At 35.8% G+C, this 22,463-nt stretch overlaps 1 protein-coding gene across 3 annotated transcripts in view; it reads right to left on the bottom strand.

Annotated features, from left to right (window-relative positions):
* Window positions 1-22,463, bottom strand: part of ARFGEF1 (ADP ribosylation factor guanine nucleotide exchange factor 1) — a 150,167-nt gene that overhangs the window by 75,452 nt on the left and 52,252 nt on the right. For 2 of the 3 annotated variants that reach the window (XM_045455005.1, XM_045455006.1), the window contains exons 2-7: window positions 22,431-22,461; window positions 21,747-21,903; window positions 20,473-20,619; window positions 18,399-18,578; window positions 10,444-10,720; window positions 6,923-7,033 (exon numbers count right to left, since the gene is read on the bottom strand). In XM_045455005.1, the coding sequence (XP_045310961.1) occupies window positions 6,923-7,033; window positions 10,444-10,720; window positions 18,399-18,578; window positions 20,473-20,619; window positions 21,747-21,903; window positions 22,431-22,461 (903 nt within the window). Of the gene's footprint in view, window positions 1-6,025; window positions 6,124-6,922; window positions 7,034-10,443; window positions 10,721-18,398; window positions 18,579-20,472; window positions 20,620-21,746; window positions 21,904-22,430; window positions 22,462-22,463 lie in introns of those variants that run through there. The other variant, XM_045455007.1, reaches the window with a different exon arrangement.

Genomic DNA, 22,463 nt, shown 5'->3' with positions numbered 1-22,463 from the left:
ATGAATAGATGATTCACTAAAAAAAGAAATACAATGGCCCTTACATATGATATATTTAATTTCACTCGTACAGAAAAGCAAATTAAAACCCAACTAAGTAATGGATAAAGAAGATATGGTATGCCTATACGATGGAATATTACTTAGCCATAAAAAAGAAGGGAGTCTTGCTTTTTGCAACAACATGGATGGATCTAGAGGGTGTAATGATAAGTGAAATAAGTGAGAGAAAGACAATTATCATATGATTTCACTCATATGTGGACTTTAAGAAACAAAACAAATGAAGAAAGAAAAAAAGAAATAAACAGACTCCATTTAAATATAGAGTATTGGAGGTTACCAAAGGGGAAGTGGGGGATGGGTGAAATAGGTGAAGGAGATTAAGAGTACACTTATGACGAGCCCTGAGTAATGTACAGAATTGCTGAATCACTACACTGTATACCTGAAACAGAACACTGAATATTAAATGCACTAGAATTAAAAAAAAATAAACTAAGAGTTCTCACCTAACAGGTTGGCAAAAATACAAAACTTTAAATTCCACTGGCAATTATGGATAAAAAGGAATTCTCACACATTGCTGGTAAGAGTGCAAAATGGTGCAACACTTGTGAAGGGATATTCAGCAACAGCTAATTAATTTTCATACTCATTTACCACCTGACCCAGTAATCTCACTTCTATGAATCTTCCCTCAAGATAAACCCCCACAAATACGAAACAATACAGACGTATATGGCTACTCACTGCAGCAATATCTGTAATAGGAAAGCACTGGAAACAACCAAAGTTCCTGTCAGTAGTGGATTGGTTAAATCAACTATGATACATCCACGTAATAGAGTCAAGAGACAAAAAAAATAAGGAAAGAAAATCTTTATCAACTGAAATAGAAGGATTCCTAGAATATATTAAACGAAAAAAAGGGGGACCAAAAAAAAAAAAAGGGAGGAGACATACAAAGAGAAATAATCAGAATACTTGCTTATTACTCTGGGAGAAATACACACACACATAAAGGATAAACTAAAAGGTAATGAAAGTGGCTACCTATGGAAGGTATGTCAGCAAAGGAAGGAATGGATAAAAGAATTCTTTGAGTCAATATTTTATATAATTTTGACTTTGAATCATGTATAGGATCTTCAATTAAATCAAAACAAAACAGGGGCGGCTGGGTGGCTAAGTCAGTTGAGTGTCTGACTCTTGATTTGGCTCAGGTCAAGTTTTTGCAAAAATCAGGTTGTGGGATTGAGCCCTGCATCAATCAAGCCCTGCTTAGTATTCCCTCTCTCTCCCTCTGCTTCTCTTCCCGCTGGCTCTCTCTCTCTCTCTCTAAAATAAAAAATAAAAACAAAAATAAATTACATTAAATCAACAGTTAATACAATTTACTGCTGTAAATTCTGTAATTATAAATAGTATTATTATTCACCATTAGTAGAAAATGTACTAAATACATATGTAATTTTTTTTTTTTTTGAACTTTAAATTAGTTGTTGCTGGTAATGATACACTGTTGCTGAGAATCTGGGATTTTACTGTGGGAAAAGGGAGATACAAATATGAAATGCTGGGAAAAGGGAGATACAAATATGAAATGCAGGAAGATGAAGAGAAACCTGGTGGCACTGGATGTGAACTGCAACTATCAATATGATTTGTGATTGTAGATCTATCTCAGTACACTAGAAAGGCCAGGAAGTAAAGACACCTCACTAGCACACCTAGTCTCTAAATACAATTGCCTTCTAAAAAGAACAAAAACTCCTTAAAGAACTAAATGATTCCAGGGCTGAGGCAAGAGGAAGTCGAACGTTTAACTTAAAACATCTCACTGTTCCAGAAAACAAGAAGTGCTCCAAGATAATGGAATCACATCACAAAGACACAGGAGCTGGATTCCTATTAGCCAAATCGGGAACAAAGAATAATGACGGTAAGTGATTATAATACACTGAATAACAAAAGAATTCATGAGTTCACAGTATTATTTTTTTTAAGGGGAAGCACTCTTATCTATAGAAAAGTGTCAATTAATGTTAGAATCATGAAATCACTATTTGGCAACCAATGTAGTATCTAAAGAAGTCAAGGATCATCAATGGATGCTAAAACCACTAAGTGGATGGATCCTCATATGACCTCAACCTATCACTCTCAAATTATTTCTTTCAGTTGACCCTTGAACAACACAGGGATTAGGAGTGCTGACCCCTCAAATAGTTAAAAAGCCACATATAACTTATGACTTCACAAAACTTAACTACTAATAGCCTCTGTTGCCCAGAAGTCTTACTGATAACATAAACAGTCGATAAACACATATTTTGTATATTACATGTATTATATATTGTATTCTTACAATCAAGTAAACTAGAAAAAATATAAAGAAAATCATTAAGAAAGAGAAAATACAAAGGCGCCTGGGTGGCTGAGTAGGTGCTAGACTCTTCAATTCAGCTCAGGTCTTGATCTCAGGGTCGTGAGTTCAAGGCTCGCACTGGGTGTGAAGCCCACTTCAAAAAGAAAGATGGGGTACCTGGCTGAGTGTCCAACTTCAGCTCAGGTCATCATCTCACGGTTTGTGAGTTCAAGCCCTCCATCAGGCTCTGTGCTGTCAGTGCAGAGCCCACTTAGGATCTTCTCTCTCTCTCTCTCTCTCTCTCTGCCCCTCCCCTGCTTGTTCCCTCTCTCTCAAAAATAAATAAACATTAAAAAAAGAAGAACAAAAATACATTCATAGTACTGTATTTGTGGGAAAAAATCCACATATAGTGCACTCATGCAGTTCATTATTGAATGGTCAACTATAGTTATAAAGGGAAAAATGCTCCCTTACAATGAAGAGACCTAGTGCTCATCATTAACCAAGTGATCAAACATCATCACTAATATGGGTAACTTGTTATGTATCAATTAACATAACATGATGTAATAAGAAGTACCAACATTCCCTATGCAGTATTCTTGCCAAATACATTTATTCTAAATCAGGAAACTGCCCTATCAACTCAAAATATGTAAAATTCGACAAGACAATTTCATACTCTTTAACAAAAGGTAAGTGTTATGAAAGATGGGGGGAAAGACAAGAGAACTTGTTCTAAACTAATGAGACCAAAGAGACACAATCAAATGCAGTGAGCGTACCCAGATTGGGCCCTGTACTTAAAAAGGAAAAGGAAAAAAAGGATATAAGAGAGACGATTTGGGAATTTGGGAACATTATAAAATGTAGTATTTATATTAGATATCCTTGAAATAGTGTTAATTTTCTTAGGTGCTAAAACGAATTATGGTTATGTATGAGAATGCCTTTATTCTTAGAAAAGATATGCTGAAGTAACAGAGTAAAGCATCAGGATATATATAACCCATCTTTAAATGGTTCAGCAAAGGCAAGCAAAACACACACATTTACATACACGTATGTGTGTAGGTCTATTTAAACACATAAAATGAATGTATCAAAATTTTTAACTAGTGAATCCAGAGAAAGGGCATACAGGTGTTCATTGCACTGTTCTTTGGATTTTTCTCTAGGTATGAAATGTTCTAAGTAAAAAGTTGCAGAAAAATCAAAGAAATTTCACTTCACACTCTGTATTGATATGCATTCAAGACTGGTAAAGAGTTTTTTGCAAAGGGCCAGTTAGTAAACATTTTAGGCTTTGCAGGCCATATGGTCCCTGGTGCAAAGACAGCCACTGTAGGCAATACATAACTAAGCATGTGTTCTAAAAAAGCAGTATTTACAAAAATAGGCAATGGGCTAAATTTAGCTCGTGAGACATAATTCACCATCCCCTAACATGTATTACTAAACTTCTAAAGAATGCATGGGCACATAATGCTCTTTCTTCCCTGACTGTAAGTTTACAAGGGTTTTTGTTTTTAAATTCAGACTTCCCAGGAGCATGGCCTCTTGTTTAGTCTCTATACTTGCCCATTCAATGATTTTATGGCTTTAACTACTAATTTATAACAAAATGACTCCCATCTATAGCACCTGTCTTGATATCTTAGGCCAGATTTCTAGATTTCTATTATGTATATCATAAAATTTCCACATGGATGGTGCACTAAAAACTTAGTAATTTTTTCTCCCAAGCTAACTTTTCCTCCAACATAATTTAATTCTACCAATTCCACAACCATCCACCTACCCATTTAGACTCAGAAACTGGGATACCACCAAAGCAGAGATGAGTTAACATAGCAGGCCCAAGACTGCCTATCCTTAGAAAGGCCTGCTTGCAAGGTTGGTACTTGGCTAGCACCTGGAACTACATTTTGGAAGGGTTTGCACTATTCCCAGAACTAGTTAAGAGTGGCTTACTGTGCCTAAACTGTACAAATAATGTGGTTTATGCTAAATATAGCTTTCCTTCTGGAAATCTGAAATTTGGGTACATGCAAGTAGAGGGTGCCAACAAAACTTTGGGCACTTAGTCTAATGAGCTACTCTGGTAGCCAACACCTACAATCTGATGTGGAGGAATTAAGCGCTTCCTGTGTAACTTGTACAGGGAGAGGGCTCTTGGAAGTATGCACCTGATTTCCTTCAGACATTGCCCCACATGTCTTTTCCCTCTGATGATTTTGTATCATACTCTTACATGGTAAAAATTTTAGTGGTGAGTATAATTATATGATGAGTCCTATGAGTCCCTCTAGTAAATCACAAAACCTTGAGATATTCTTGGGGTCTTTGACATACCTTATAATTTCTTTTTCAGCAAGGTATTTAATCAGTTGCAAGGTCTTTTTTTTTTAATGATTTTTTTTAAGTTTATTTATTTATATTGAGAGAGAGCCAGCAGGGGAGGGGAAGACAGAGAAAGAGAAAAAGAGAGAGAGAGAGAGAGAGAGAGAAAGAGAGAGAGAGAGAATGAATGAATGAACGAATGAATCCCAAGCAGGCTCTGCGCTGTCAATGCAGAGTATGACGCAGGGCTCAATCCCACGAACCATGAGATCATGACCTGAGCTGAGATCAACAGTTGGCAAGTAACCAACTTGAGCCACCCAGGCACCCCAGTTGCAAAGCCTACTTGATTCAACATTCGATATCTCACTTCTCATTCACATTTTCTTCATTTCCACTGTTTCTGTCCTGCTGAGGATTCCATTACTGCACTGGTCTCCTATTGTACTTTCTACTTCCGCACTTCCTTCTTCTAACAGAATAATTCTAATCATTCCATCTATTAGTTAAAAAATTCATAATGGTAACTCATTTTGTGATAGAATAAAGTCTAAAATCCTAAACTTTTAATTAGTAAGCTTAAGATTTCTTTAACCTTAGGGGTGCCTGGGTGGCTCAGTCAGTTAAGTGTCCAACTCTTGATTTCAGCTCAGGTCATGATCTCATGGTTCCAAGTTTGAGCCCCACACCCACTCAGGCTATGTGCTGACAGCGCAGAGCCTACTTAAAGTTCTCCCTCTCCCTCTCTTCCCTGACCCCCTTAAAAAAAAACAAAGAGGACCGCCTGGGTGGTTCAGTTAGTTGAGCATCTGACTTGAGCTCAGGTCATGAACTCATGGTGTTTATGAGTTCAAGCTCTGCATCGGGCTCTGCACTAACAGCTCAAAGCCTGGAGCCTGCCTCAGATTCTGTGTCTCCCTGTCTCTCTGCACCTCCCCTCCCCCCAACCCCTCTGCCCAGCTCACACTCTCTCTCAAAAATAAATAAACATTAAAAAAAAAAATCTCTTTAACCTTAGTTTCTATTGTATGACATCACATACTCTATACTTCAGCCAAACTACCACCTGCCAATTCCCAAACCATCCTCTCCTCTAAATCTGAACTAACAGAGTTTCCAATACATCAAATACCATTCCCCAAACTTGTGTGAATCCATATAGTCTAAGTTCAAGTGTCATCACCTACATGAAGTCCTCCCGGATCATTTTAGAAATAATCACTTTTTACAAAATTTTAATAGGATGTTAGCTATTTCTTTCTAACGGCACTTATCACTTTATACCTTGTATTAGTCTTACATACATACATTCCAGAACCCCCTTCTTCCAGAGCATGGTCTATCTTGGATTAACTTTTGTATCCTCCTACAGTGCCACACAACTGTACGTACTTCCTTAGTATTTGCTGAATGAAAAGATGAAAAAACAAGAAGGCAATCAGATGAATGCCTGGTTCTAGTGTTTCATTAAAGGAGAAAAGATATTCTTAGAAAGAATGGTAATATAAAAGGGAGTTAGTATGGCTGAAACAGTATTCTTCTCATTCAAGAGCCATACTGTACATACATTTAATCATATATGTAGAAGTATACGTAGCAAGGTTCTATGCTTAGTCCTGGGCAAGATACCATGAATTAAATAAGCTTCAGTGGATTAGTCTCAAATCTAATCCTATCTATAAATGATACTATTTATGGAAAATGGGAGATAAAATCCTAACAAACTGTAATAAAACATCTTTATAGTATTACAAAGATATATCCATAAGATATGACCTGCCCCTGTATCAATTATACCTTGGTTGTGACAATAAAGGTATAAGAAAGCCTAATTTTTTTTCAAAAAAAGACATGAAATACTCAAAACTGAATCAATTTAAATATTTTCGTTATCAACTTTCATGCATTTAGGAGTATAAAGAATAGATCTCTACCATCAAAACACAAAAACAAAGCAATGAAACGGCATCAACTTTTTTTCAATGGGGAGGGGGAGTAACGGATTATTATAAAAGACTGTAACTGAACCTAGAGAAAAAGAGTTAATTCTTCAATAATTAAAAACATTTAAATATTTTTTTTCTATACACACACTCTAATTTGAGAAAGAGCTTATATATTTGCCCTTTTTGTTCCACATATAAATAGTCTCCATAGTTAGATGAAATATCAAAGAATAAACTAATTTTGAGTGAAACACACTACCTCCAACAACGATGTTCACCATTTCTTCTACTATGCTCTGTACAATGTCTTGTGGCTTTTCCTCACAGTCATGGTTTTCTCCATCATATAATATGTCATTTTTAGATAATGCTTTAAAAAATAAAAATCCAAGAAAACATTATTTGAATTTTTTGGAAACTTTTACCAAACATTTAAAATTAAAAACTTTGCTAAACAATTAAGAATAAAAGAAAATCCAATGGATAACATGAAACTAGAAGCAATTACAAGTTAAACATTCAGAATTCATAACTATACCAAATTTACAATACTTTATAAATTTAAGTCAATTTCAAAAATGATTCATTTGACAAACTATTAAATGATCATTCAACTTAAGCAAATTTTCTAGATTATTCCTTCAGAAGCTAAACATTTAAAGTATTTTGAATGAAAAGTTTCTAACATGTCTGACATACTTATCAAGTAATATATTAAATGTAACTAAAGCCTGCATTGATCAATTCCGTTTATCAATAATGTGCCTTTGTATTTGTGAAGTCTCTGAAGACAAAGAGACAGGGCCATGTGGGCCTCCAACAGTGCATTCCAGCCCTTCCTTACTGTTTCTTCCCCAAACCAATCTATATACCCAACGTAAAACTAAATTTAATAAATAAAAAAGGATTCATTCTCCAATTTAACAATCAAACAGACTTATATGCCCAAGAGAACTTCTGAACAGCTTAAGAGAAACTGATAAACCTTGACATTCCAGAGTTAGCTTGCAGATAAAAATAGGATTTCTACTGGTTGTTTTGAAATGTTGCAAATACCTCAGGAAGGCTCAATTAACATTTTCGGACGCTTTGGGATCAAGGACCCTGTTCTGCCCTACTCCAAACAGCATGAGACTGCACATTAGCTGATAGTGCTGCTAACACCCTCATCCCAACTCACACTGCCCTCCAGAAACCTGTCCTCCCTATTGTTCACTGCTCCTAATCTACTGTTTGCTACACTCTACAGAATACTGAATGCCACAAGGGGAAATCTGATAAAGAAGCATACCAATCAGTACACTTATTTTATAAAAAATCTAAATACGGTAATAACACAAGATTCTTCGGTGGAGTAAAAACATATAAGATGTTTTGACAGATAATCTTTGTGCCACCCTTAAGCTTTGTATTTCTGTCCTCTAGCTGCCTAAAATTATCTAGAGTCTGAAAGTTAGTTTCAACAAAACTAAATATACAGTCACTAATATGTGTACAAAATAGTGAATCATGAGTCAGTTCTCAAATTATCTGACAGAAATAGCGATATTTATTACACATAAGAAATCATTAGCGAAGTTAACTATTATGTCCAAAGTCACATAACTAATAAGTGACAGAGATGTAATTCAAAGCAAACTCTAGAGCTCTCTTAATCAATGGTTCTCAGGCAGAATTTTCATTTTTATCAGCTGTTGGGAGAAAAACACCTACAGGGCCAAAATAATCATGACTCTACCACAGCAAATTATGTCTTATTTTAATTCTGTATCCTACAAGGTGACTTGCACACAGTAGATGCTTCCATTCCTTGAGTCTCAGCCCATGTTACTTTTTCTGTCACAAAATTTCTTAAATTTTCTAGCCAGCCAATTTCAACTCCTATCCACCAAGATTCAACCAAAACATCATTACTTTCTCTATAAAGGTATTATTTAACTCTCCTCAGCAGAATTACCTTGTGCAGGTCACTTTCAGGATACTTATCACATTATACCTCATTTATATATGCCTGACCATCCAGGCAAACCATGGGCACCCTTAGAACAATGTCTTTATCTCTATCAGCTTTTTAACCTCAAGTGCCACATAGTGCCTAGGATACAGTATGTTAAATAAATATTTGCTGAATGCATGAAGAAATGAAGAAATAAAGTCCCAGCTTTATTAGAGATCAGTCCTTTGAATCAGCCTCTTACAAGCTCACAGTAAAAGTAGGTGAAATCTGGCAAGAGCTGGCTAGAAAAATGTAAATCATATAAGCAGCATAGATTTACTATTAGCTTGGGTACTGTGAATGCTTAGATTTATCAAAATTATCCCTTTTTAAAAAACGTTTGTTTATTTTGAGAGAGAGAGAGAGAGAGAGAAAGAGAGAGAGAGAGAGGGAGGGAGGGGGGAAGGAACAGGAAAAGAGAAAATCCCAAGGAGGCTCCATGCTGTCAGCCAAGAGCCCAATGTGGGGCTTGATCTCACAAACCGCGAGATCACGACCTGAGCCGAAATCCAGAGTTGTACGCTTAACTAAGTCACCCAGGCACCCCAAAATTACCCCTTTTAAAATAAAGAGTAAAGCACTATTAAAAGCATTAAAAAGGCATCTAATCATGCCACTGCTGATGTTCATCCCACTATTACATTATAAAAAAGATGTGGTAGAAAAAAATCAACGGCTGAAAATATATTACAGAAGTCCTCTCTCAAAGAAAAATACAGAATTCAGATGAACTGTAACTAAGACCTAACCATCCTACTTCCATGCAAACATAGTAAACAGGCAACAGAATTTCCATCATTTTTTGATGGAAGTTAACAAGAAACAAAGGGAACAACAAAACTCCCTAGCAGTTTTATAAACTAGCTGAAGCTGAAAATAATGTCTGGGAGGAAAAAAAAAAAAAAATGACTTCATGTGATTATTTTTAGAGAAACAAATTAGTAAAATAAATAAACGTAATTTAATTTTTGTAATCTTGCAACCCTTTTCTTTTTTAAAAAATACTTATTTTAAGAGACCGAGAATGCACATGAGTTGGGGCGGGGCGGGGGGGGGGGGGGGGAGGGTGAGGTGGGTAGAAAGAGAGGAGAGAGAATTCCAAGCAGGCTCTGTGCTATCAGTGTGGAGCCTGACACAGGGCTAGAGCTCACAAATCAGGAGATCATGAACTGGGCCAAAACCAAGAGTTGGATGCTCAATTGACTAAGCCATCCAGGTGCCCCTTCTAACCTTTCTCTTACAAATAAATTTACTCAGAAAAATACTATCAGAGAACATCTCAATTTTAGGGCTTACTATACATCAGGATATAAAAATATTTTTGTATGTTAGGTGGTTACTCTATTTTTATACTTAATTTCAGTACTTTCAGACAATAGTATTTTCTGAACCAGTAACACATTGATGCCCTAAAACTTGCAGTCACATTCCAGAAAATCTTATAAACAGATCTTTTGTTTGTTGTGAAACTGTTTTAAGAAAAGTGAAGTTCCTATATGACATGGTAACAAACATTCAAGACCCCCTTTAGTAACATGTATCTCCTCTAAAACAAGTCTGTAAATTGTACTGCTCATGAGATGCCAGTGAATGCATAGTATTAATAGATATCCTGTATTTTGAAGTCAATTAAATTCACTACCTAGGATGGAAAACATCCACAACTAACCACCATGTGTCTGCTATCCATTAAATCACATTACCCTTTCCACATTTCTTTCCCAAACATGCATGCCTACACTCTTCCCTTAACATGTCCCACAACCCCTTCTCAAAAAGATTACTTTCAGCTGCAGTTGCCTGATCAGCTTCAGTCTGTTCATTTTCTGCACTGGAAATATCAGATCCATTTTCGGGTTCTGTGTCATCCTGAAGGCTTTTATCCACATCATTTGTATGGGAATCAAGGTCCCCTTCATGTTCTTGGGTCATATGATCAACAGTTTGAGGTGGCAAATATCTAAGTTGAGGTGATTCAGGCTCATGATGGCTTACTGGAGACTGCAACAGATGATGATGCTGCCGATGCCTTTCTTTTTCCATTTGTTTGGCTTCCTGCAACTGGAAAGAAATAATTTCCCATATTAGTAAAATAAGTTGTTTAAAATTTGGAAGGATAATGTTATGCTCAACTATAAATCCTTTATATAAAGGTGTCATTTTGTCTCTGGGATTAGAAATTGTAGTCCATCAGAAGCAAAGAACATAAAATATACTAAAAACACACAAGAACAAGTAACAGTGGTTACTTCTTAGAGGGACGGAAATTGGTGCATAAAAACAGAGATGAAAATCTTTCAGTACATATCTTCTCTTCACTATTTTTGGTGTTTGAATCATGTGACTGTATAACCTAAGCAAAATTTACAAAACTGAAATAAATTTTAATAGTCTCAGAATAATAATTGGATTAATGCAAACAGTGGATTTTCCTAAAATCAAAATTTCACTAAGGGAGGGAAAAAGTGGATGGGGAAATAAAACAACACTCATTTTACTTATACATACATAAACAAATGAAATCTAGATACACAAGAAAATACTCAATGATAATGGTTACTTATGGGGGGGGGGGGGTTAGGAAATGACCAAATTAGAAACAAGGGTCAGAGCGAATTTTCAGTGTATACTCTTCTGTAACATGTTCTTATGTCACATTGTCAAATGTCATTTAAGTAAAAATAATAAAATTACATATAATAAATAAAATCACAATGAGTACTTAAATGTCTCTGTCCAGTCATCTTAATAAGGATGAAAAAATCATGTCAACAAATGTTTATTTTAAGAGACCTGTCATTATTATATATAGAATACCACCTGTAAAACTGGCTTACTTGTAAGATGCTAAACCAGTAACAAACAGAATCACAGAGTTTCATTTTTTAGCACTTTATTGCTTTCAGATAGAACTCTTTGGTCCTCATAATCGAAGAATAAGAATGATTCTCACAGGATGCTTCGATGGCTGTCAGTTCAGCATCCAACTCTTGATTTTGGCTCAGGTCTTGATCTCAGAGTTCAGGAGTTCGAGCCCTCTCAGATGGGCTCTGCACTGACAACATGCAGCCTGCTTGAGAGTCGCTCTCCCTCTCTCTCTGCTGCCCCTCCCCAGTTTGTGCACACTATCTGTCTCTCTCTCTCAATAAATAAATAAATTTTATATATATATGAAAAAAGAATGATTCTCACAGAAGTTATTTCCATAATGGTAAATACTCTGTCAAATAAGAACATTTCATATTTCTTAGTAATATTCCATTTTATGTGGAAACACCAGAACTAATTATATGAATGTATAAAATATATTTAAACTAAAAGATTTTAATGCCCAAAGTGCCAATGCCAAAATTCCTTATAATAAACATGTCTAAATCCATGTTTTACAGATAAAGAAAATGATGCACATGACTATTTGCACAGCTGGAATCAGAACAGAATTTTCAGACTGATACTTTAGCCCATTCATGAGAAAGTCAATTTCCAAAGTAGCAGTGAAGAACCTATGACTTGTAATCCAATCCCACCCTCAGGCTAAGCTTCAACAGATAGGCAATGTGGTTTAGTGGAACAAGCACATGCTTTGGAATCACCTACAAGCATCGTGTCCAATTCTAGTTCTATTTATTCTAGTGTTTCTATAACTCTAGAAATATCCTTAAAAAAAAAAAAAAGCAATGTTATTGCATGAAAATAAACCTTTAAACATTTTCTATACACTTCCCTAGTTTCTAGATGAGTTTCTCAACATCAGTACTACTGACATTTTAGGTGAGATAGTTTTTGTTGTGGAGGGGTACTGTGTGGTATACTGCAGGGTGTTTAGCAATGTCCCTATCCTCTACCTGCTATGTGCCAGTAACAACCTCCCCGTCCCAGTCATGATAATCAAGAGCCTCAAGTGTGGCCTCAGAGGCAAAAAAACACTGTTCTATAGAAAGAAATTAGCATTTTCTCCTTTGAAAATATTTTAGACCTAAACATTTTATAGAAAGTTTTATATGAGTAGGGGGAAGGGAAAGGTTATTAATGGTATATGTAAGTGAATTAGACTTCTAGCTTACAATATTTTAGCAAATGTTCAAGTTAAATCAGTCTGCTCCCCACTTTTTTTTCTTTCTCTCTCCTGTCTTTTTTTTCTATAATTTTACATAGCACAGAACTAAATACCCTTCATGACATGAAACATATTCACAGCTTTTATCAAAATTCACTTATATATTTATTTGTGTGATTACCTGTTTAAGGTTCATCTTTCCCTTCTATGCCCCACAGTTTTTAAGATCTTTCAAGGTAGTAATCAAGTTGGTTTTGCCCATCACTACAACTGAAACTGAGAACAGTGCTAGGAACATAAGTAATATAATAAAAACTTGTTGCAATGCCTATCAAAATAACACCAGCATTCTTCACAGAGCTAGAACAAACAATCTTAAAATTTGTATGGAACCAGAGTAGACCCCGAAGAGCCAAAGCAATCTTGAAAAAGAAAACCAAATGATATATACAATGGAATACTACTTGGCAATGAGAAAGAATGAGATCCTGCCATTTGCAGCAGGATGGATGGAACTGGAGGGTATTATGCTAAGTGAAATAAGTCAGTCAGAGAAAGACAGATATTATGTTTTCACTCATATGTGGATCTTGAGAAACTTAACAGATGACCATGGGGGAAGGGAGGGGGAAAAATAGTTACAAACAGAGAGAGAGGGAGGCAAACCATAAGAGACCCTTAAATACAGAGAACAAACCGAGGGTTGATGGGGGGTGGGGGTGACGGGAAAGTGGGTGATGGGCATTGAGGAGAGCACTTGTTGGGATGAGCACTGGGTGTTGTATGGAAGCCAATTTGACAATAAATTATATTAGTTAAAAAGAAAGGAAGAAAGAAAGAAAGAAAGAAAGAAGAAAGAAAGAGAGAGAGAGATAACCGAAGCTGGAGGCATCACAATCCCAGACTTCAAGATGTATTACAAGGCTGTAATCATCAAGACAGTATGGTACTGGCACAAAAACAGACACTCAGATCAATAGAACAGAACAGAGAACCCAAAAATGGACCCACAAACGTATGGCCAACTAATCTTTGACAAAGCAGGAAAGAATATCCAATGGAATAAAGACAGTCTCTTCAGCAAGTGGTGCTGGGAAAACTGGACAGCAACATGCAGAAGAATGAACCTGGACCACTTTCTTACACCATACACAAAAATAAACTCAAAATGAATTAAAGACCTAAACTTAAGACAGGAAGCCATCAAAATCCTAGAGGAGAAAACAGGCAAAAACCTCGCTGACCTAAGCTGCAGCAACTTCTTACTCAACACATCTCCAGAGGCAAGGGAAACCAAAGCAAAAATGAACTATTGGGACCTCATCAAGATAAAAATCTTCTGCACAGCAAAGGAAACAATCAGCAAAACTAAAAGGCAACCGAAGGAATGGGAGAAGATATTTGCAAATGACATCAGATCAAGGGTTAGTATCCAAAATCTATAAAGAACTTACCAAACTCAATACCCAAAAAACAATCCAGTGAAGACATGGGCAAAAGACATGAATAGACACTTCTCCAAAGAAGACATCCAGATGGCCAACCGACACATGAAAAAATGCTCAACATCACTCATCATCCAGGAAATACAAACCAAAACCACAATGAGATACCACCTCACACCTGTCAGAATGGGTAACATTAACAACTCAGGCAACAACAGTTATTGGTGAGGATGCAGAGAAAGAGGATCTCTTTTGCACTGCTGGTGGGAAGGCAAACTGGTGCAGCCCCTCTGGAAAACAGTATGGAGGTTCCTAAAGAAATTAAAAATAGAAGTACCCTATGACCCAGCAACTGCACTACTAGGTATTTATCCAAGGGATACAGGTGTGCTGTTTCAAAGGGGCACATGCACACCAATTTTTATAGCAGCACTATCAACAATAGCCAAAGGATGGAAAGAGCCCAAATGTCCATTGACGGATGAATGGATAAAGAAGATGTGGTGTGTGTGTGTGTGTGTATACACACACACACACACACACACACACACACACACACACACACACACACACACAATGGAGTATTACTAGGCAATCAAAAAGAATGAAATCTTGCCATTTGCAACTATGTGGATGGAACTAGAGGATATTATGCTAAGTGAAATTAGTCAGAGAAAGACAAATATCATATGACTTCACTCATGGGAATTTAAGAAACACAACAGATGAACATAAGGAAAGGGAAGCAAAAATAATATAAAAACAGGGAGGGGACAAAACATAAGAGACTTAAATATAGAGAAGAAACAGAGGGTTGCTGGAGGGGTTGTGGGAGAGGAATGGGCTAAATGGGTAAGGGGCTTAAGGAATCCACTCCTGAAATCACTATTGCATTATATGCTAACTAACATGGATGTAAATTAAAAAATAAATTATTAAAAAAAAAAACTTGTTAAACAAGTCAAACCAATAAGACTTTTCTCATGTTTCTGCCATTAAAAAGTGATAAAAGATTATATGCATTCATTTCTTTAAAAAAAGCAGTACAACTACTATTTGTAGTTTCAAAATACTAGAAAGGATCCAATGTCAATATGTAGAAGAGTGACTGAATAGACTACAGCACATCTCAGAGTACCATACACCTACAAAAAAGATGATCTCTAAAAAGTAATATGGAATGATTTCCAGGACATACTTCTAAGTGAAAAGAGCAAAGTACTAAGAGAGATGTATAGTATGTGTGGTAGCCAGCCTTTAAGATGGTCACCAATGATTTCTCCTTTTGATTTTCACTTCCTTGCAAAGTCCCCTCCCACATTGTACCAGGGATGGTCTGGGTACCTGCTTCTGATCATAAAGTAGACACTGTAGCTTCTGTTTTGTTGCTGTCTGATCATCTTCTCTGGAGATAGCCAGCTGCCATGCTGTGCGCATCCCTATGAGATCCACACAAAACTCAGGCCTTTCCAGACAACAGGCAGTAAAGAACTGAGACCTTTCACCAAAGCCAAATGAGTAAGACTGGAAGTGTCTTCTCTAGCCCAATGAAACTTTTAAATGACTGCAGCACCAGATCACACTGTGATCCATGCAGGTAACTACAACTTCATGTGGAACCCAAACCACACCCACCCAGCTAAGCCACTACTATATTCTGGCCTTTCAGAAACTCTGAGAGATAAGCAGCTAAATGATAAGTTTTAAGCAGCTGAAGTTTGGGGTAATTTGTTATGCAGTGATACATAACTACTATAGTATGCTACCTCTCATGTAAGAAAGAGGATATGTGAAATCATACATTTATCTGCTCATTTGTGTTACATAAATGCAGGACGGATAAACTAGAAACAAAAGAGATTAGCAACATCCAAGGGGCAGGAAGAAGAGGGAAGAAGAATGGAGTCAGAAGGATGAAGAAGGAGTAGTCCTCTGAGTATACCTTTCGTGTAGCTGTGTTAAATCATAGTCCTGTTTAACATACTCAAGAAATAAGCAATTAAAACTAACCAAGAAAAGGAAAAACAAGCAATAATAAATTAATTTAATCGTATAAAGGAATAACATTATGGCATGAAGAGTGTGGAGAAAAAAAAGAACCTAAGTAACTTCAGAAAACAATAGTTTGAATGAATCTTATAAGGCTAAAAGAATTGGGGTGCCTGGGTGGCTCAGACGGTTAAGCGGCCGACTTCGGCTCAGGTCATGATTTCGCGGTCCGTGAGTTCGAGCCCCGCGTCGGGCTCTGTGCTGACAGTTCAGAGCCTGGAGCCTGTTTCAGATTCTGTGTCTCCCTCTCTCTGACCCTCCCCCGTTCATGCTCTGTCTCTGTCTCAAAAATAAATAAACGTTAAAAAAAAAAAAAAAATTAAAAAAAAAAAGAAGAATAAATGCTGTAATCTACTTAGTAAGTTTGCTTCTCACAGTGGTATGGGTTAACTATTCTAAAACTATTTTATGTGGATAATAGGACTCAACAAATACTGTATCATAGAAAATAAAAGCCATACTTTTCATTGTTTAGAGACAGGAAGTTACAAATAAGTAAAGGGAAAAGGCTGAAATGAACCCTGTCATGTTGGACTGAAAGCTGTATCAGTATAAAAATATACAGACATATAGGTGTGGGGTTAGGTGAAAGAGGGACTATACAGATACATCTTTCCTAGCTCTATCTGCTGAGAGGGCCTAGAAGCAATAACATCTCAGTAGCAATGAATACACCTAGCACTCAGATTTTGGTTTCTAATTACCATTCTCCAATTGAAGGAGCCAAAACTCCCTGTTGAAGTGGTTGGTTCTAGGGCTGAAGGAGAAAAAATTCAAAATGAGCCTGGAACATTTTGAGATTACAGGAAGTAAGGAGGTACTCAAAAAAGGATGGGAGCTTGTCAAAAGTACACAAGGCCAAAGCTGGAATAATCTAGGCAACAAAATAAACAATAGCACTGAATTATAACCAACAGAATAAATATCTATGAGTAAAGACCGATATAAATAAAAAATTGAAAAATATATAGGAAAGAAGAATTCTTTTAATAGATACAGAAGAATAACTCTTGTTTATAAAGAAGAAGAGATCAACAGAAAATCACCATTAGGGAAACACCACAGTAATAAATGTTGCCAACAAGTTCCACTGAAGGATAGTTAAAATGGGGATGGGGAAGTATAAGAAGGAAACAGGATATTTACACAGTTTTAAGGTAACTCAAAGATCTTTACAGTGGAGGAACCTGGAAGATACCACCTTAACCAAGTAATCAAAGCTAACATTACCAGTAACAGGACATGTCAACATCATGAACTCCTGATACAATGCACTGAAAAGGACACAACAATGCTTCAGAGGTATTCTAGCAAAAACTGGACAACCTCAGTCTAATCATGAGAAAACATCAGACAAAGCAAACTGAGGTACCTTAAAAGAAATGGTTTAAGTATCCCTCAAAAGCATCAAGATGATCAAAGATAAGATTGAGAAATTACAACAAACTGCAGAAGACTAAGACATAACAACTAAATTCATACTAAGTACATTGTCAGATCCTGGATTGGAACTTGAAACAAAAAAAAGGACATTTGTAGGAAAACTGGTAAAATTCAAGTAGGCTCTGTAGTTTATTTAACAGTAATGTACAAGTATTATAATATGGTTATATAAGACACTGGCATTAAAGAAAGACGGGTAAGGGGATCTCTCTGTAATACCTAAAGTTTAAAATCAGTTTTAAAAAAAGTTAGAAGTTGATATGTAATTATGTAGACCTAAACAATTAAAAAGAATACATAAAATGATTCTTTAGCTGATCTCTTAGCCCCCCAAAATTTATTTCATCAATGTAGATACACATTTTACTTTGAAAGGACTCAATGACTAAATATTTTACAGCAGAATAGATCAAATCAGGTAGCATTATAGCTACATTACACTCATCTACTAAACTTGAGTACAATAAAAGTATCATCAATCTATTAACACTTCCATGAGGATGACAATAAATATCTTTCAAATTCTACTTGTCAACCACCAAAAATATATTTTTCCAAAGTTAAGTCAGTTAACCTCAAAACAAAGCAAAATAATACCACAAATCTTCACTAAAGTACAACTGTAAATGAAAAACATTCTTCTCTACAAGTACCAAAGATTTCACTATAATTTCTCTAAATTCTTTTCTGGTACCTTATTTGGTACCTGTGGTGTTCTTTACAATCTCTGTTTTTTAATACTTACTGCTTGGTTTTCCATGCGTGCAAAGATAACATTTAGCATCTGAGTAAGAGTAGCTTTGGCTGTCGTCTGATTGATGAGATTTTTGCTTGCTAGATAGATATTGTAACATGTTCTCACAGCTTGCAGGACAGTTCCTTCATGAATTTCTATGTGTTGCGATGTTACTGCAGTAAGTAAAGCCTTTAAAAAGAAAGACACAGTTAAAGCAATTTTCTGCATCCTGCATTTCAGCACAAAAATATGAGTATTTTTATATTAGAATTAAAACTTTTAGATATCATTACCACTTTCAAGTACACATGAACAGAATTTTCAGTATACACCCAACCGAATTTCTAACCTTGAATATGTATTATCAACTGGCAGTAATTTCCAAATAATCCTCCCAAACCCAGAACACAAGAAAACTATACAATTAAATTGTTTCAACACTCAAGTTTCATTTTTATAAAACTATTAGTCTATTAAAATGCACAGCACTAATTGTCCAGCAGAACACAGATATGCTTCCTAAGACATATGCTTCATATGACATATCTGTTGAATAAGGCTGTCAACTTTGGAGGGTACCCACTGTCTTATTCACTTCCAAATTTTTCTGAGATGGTTCTCACAGATCAGATGAAATAAATGTACTGCTGTTGTTGGTGAAGATGTTTACACACAGAATAAAGCATTCAAGTATCAGATTAAATTAGAATAAAGCATTTAAAATAATCCTAAGTGAATTTCCCAATAAACTTTGTATGAATGTTCACAGATTAGGGTACATGCAAGTTCTCAAGAGCAAGGACTCTTTTGTCCTTTATGCTGTACAATACTACACAAAGTCAGCACTGAGTTTATTTTAAATAAACCATGATTGATATTAAATTGCAAATGACAGGGGGCGCCTGAGTGGCTCAGTCAGTTGAGCATCCGACTTCGGCTCAGGTCATGATCTCATGGCTCGTGAGTTCGAGCCCCGTGTCAGGCTCTGTGCTGATGGCTGAGAGCCTGGAGCCTGCTTCGGATTCTGTGTCTCCCTCTCTCTCTGCCCCTAACCCACTCACATTCTGTCTCTGTCTCTTTCAAAATAAATAAACATTAAAAAAATTAAAAAAATAAATAAATAAATTGCAAATGACAGGCCAACTGATTGGACGGCATTTTTAGAATAACTTGTGAAGTGACTACAGCTATGAAACTGAAAGGCTCAGAGGGGCTTTATCTACACATGAAAAACACTCTATACATGTAAATGATTTCAAAAGTACTAAAAGTACAAGAAAATTTTACTGATGCTTAACATATCACCATGACCATTAGCAGTCATATTAAGACTTCAATATTTATAACAGACTAAAAACACAACTGAGTGACTTTTCTTTAAAGGAGTTTGATCACCCAGGTGTATTATAGCACAAACCCAGAAGAAAGTTTGGCTGAGCATGTTCAGCAAATGAATAGGTGCAAGGGAATCAGTAAGGCTGATGTACAAATAGTTCACATGGTGAAGCATGGGTCTAGAGGGCAGACTACAAGAGATCCAGAAGTAGACAAGAAACTTAAGAGGGGTCACAGGACCATCATATGAACCCTAAAGCTCAAAAGACGGAATATGTAGGGTAAACATTCCAGAAACCAAAATACTCTGGAAGACTCTGGGAGCCACAGCCTAAATTGGGACCTTCAAAATAACAGACCTAGACATATAGTTCACTAGTGAACTCTTGGCATTCAACAAAATCCACTCATATGGGGTCTAAAAAGCAACTAAATGACCTCTATTAGCGATGGAAAGCACATAAAATGACCTTTCCAAATATATCCAAGATAAATGGCTTCTGATTTAAAAAATATATAGAGGGATGCCTCGGTGACTGAGTCAGCTGAGCATCTGACTCTTGATTTAGGCTCAGGTCATGATTTCATGGTTTGTGGAATTGAGCCCCTGCTTGGGATTTTTTCCCTCTCTCTCTCTGTCCCTCCCCTGCTGGCATGGGCTCTCTCTCTCAAACTAAATAAACTTTAAAATGTATACACACACACACACATACACAATGAATGACAAATTCACTATATAATCAATTACCTTTATTATTTGCAGCTGAACTCCTTCATCTGTTTGAGGACCTTGGAAGCAGCCACAAATGGTTTCAATAATTCTATCAATTAATTTTTTGCCTGGTGTTGTACTATCTGGAGCATTGCCAGTCAAGTGCCCATAAGCAATAAGTTTCTAAGATGCAGAAAGAAAATAAAGATCCTAATTAAGCTAATATATATACTAATTGAATATACTTTAAAATTATAATATGTAATTGAATATATGTTAAATTTTTTACATAAAAACATTAAAGTATAATCAAATCCAAGGCTATACCAACTTTTCCTGAAGAAAGGTGTATTAGCTATAAACATGTAAAATTATTTACATTCATAATAACCACAGAAACATACTAACCAGAATAAAACCATCAGGCCCTATTTTGAGAAAGCCACACTTTAGATCTGGTCTGATGAATCAGAATAGCTTACTGCTTTCTTTCTAACCATTATTGATACTGCTTTTGTGAAAGCTATCAACATATTTAAATGATTCAATCTCTTTCTGCATCAGATCTGTGAACATACAGAACACCCAATTTCCATGCACTGGCTGTAACAAATCATGGATTTGTTCAATCATCATCCATTATAGCCCTGGAAAGCCTTAGATATCAATGAACTTCATCTAAATCCCGAACTAATCATATAAATATGGTTTTTTCCTAGCCACTGAATTATTGGTTCAATACATATAATTCCCCAAACAGTGAAAAGACCTAAAGAGAGAAAGACCCCTCTATCTGGAAATTTTACAAATATCTTAAGAGAATCCTGTGTGTGTGAACACACAAGTTTAAATAAAACAGGATGAAAGAGTTAAGGAATTTTTCTGACATATGTGAAAATCAGAGCTGAAGTCCAGCAGTGAATAATTAAACTGTCAATATTAACCTATTGCTTTATATAAAACAGCAGGCATTCAGTAAAATCATTGCAAATAATGATGTACGTAAAGTCAGTAGCAGGTTAAAAGTACTATGGTTCCTGCATTTCACTGATGGAAAATAAGACCAAATAAACACTAAGTAAAGATTATTTGTCTCACTAAGCCAACTAATGATTTTTGTTACCCTTAAGCTAGAAACACCTTTTTGAAACTATTATTCTGTCTCTCTTGTATATTAGCAACCATCTGGCTTCCTACCACAAAAAGAATACTCAAGGCTTTCATGGAAAATGTCTGAATCACCAATTATGGTAATGTTTAGAAACACGTTCAAATTAAATAGTTTTTAGATAATGCCATTTTATACATACCTGTAAACAATCAAGAGATGTACTAACTATACGGGGACATTTGGACTGGCACGCCAATTCAAAGGGTAAGAAGTACTTGTCTGCTTCGATAAAATTTGTCTTTGATTTCACTGGTGGAAGGGTGCTTGATCCACCTTTTGCTTCTCCATGAGGAGGACTAAAGGAAAAAGAAGAGTATGATTAGAATATTACATTGATTGTACTGATGATAAACTCATATGAAAACACAAAATTTCAGTTTGAAAGGAATTTTGCTAAACAATCTTCCATCTTCCCGTATTTCATGAGGGTAACCAAAGCCCAGGGAAATGAAATGATTTGCTACAGGTAAAAAGCTAATGGCCAGAGCTGTAACTAAATGCAAGAAAATCAAAGAAATTAAAATAGCTATTTAGTCACTGAAAAAGTATTTAAATTATAAAATAATCCTTTGGTAATCTTTCTAAATATGAATCAAAGTCTTTTTACACAAAGACTTTAAAGTGTATCTTATGGTATTTCAGGAATACCCTCCTATATTTATGAGATCTTTCTGCTTATATTTCTTAAAAACTTTTTATTATTAATTTTATCATAAAGATCACATACAGAAAATCTGCCACATATAGATGACTGTATTACTACTTTAACCAAGACTGATAAGTTTGCAAATTATTTTTACTAAAGAAAAGAAACCCCACAAACCTCTGTTTTTCAGTTTCCGCTTTTATTTCCTCT

This window comes from Leopardus geoffroyi, chromosome C3, assembly GCF_018350155.1.
Source record: "Leopardus geoffroyi isolate Oge1 chromosome C3, O.geoffroyi_Oge1_pat1.0, whole genome shotgun sequence".
Lineage (NCBI taxonomy): Eukaryota > Metazoa > Chordata > Mammalia > Carnivora > Felidae > Leopardus > Leopardus geoffroyi.
This window is presented reverse-complemented; position numbering and strand designations above follow the sequence as displayed.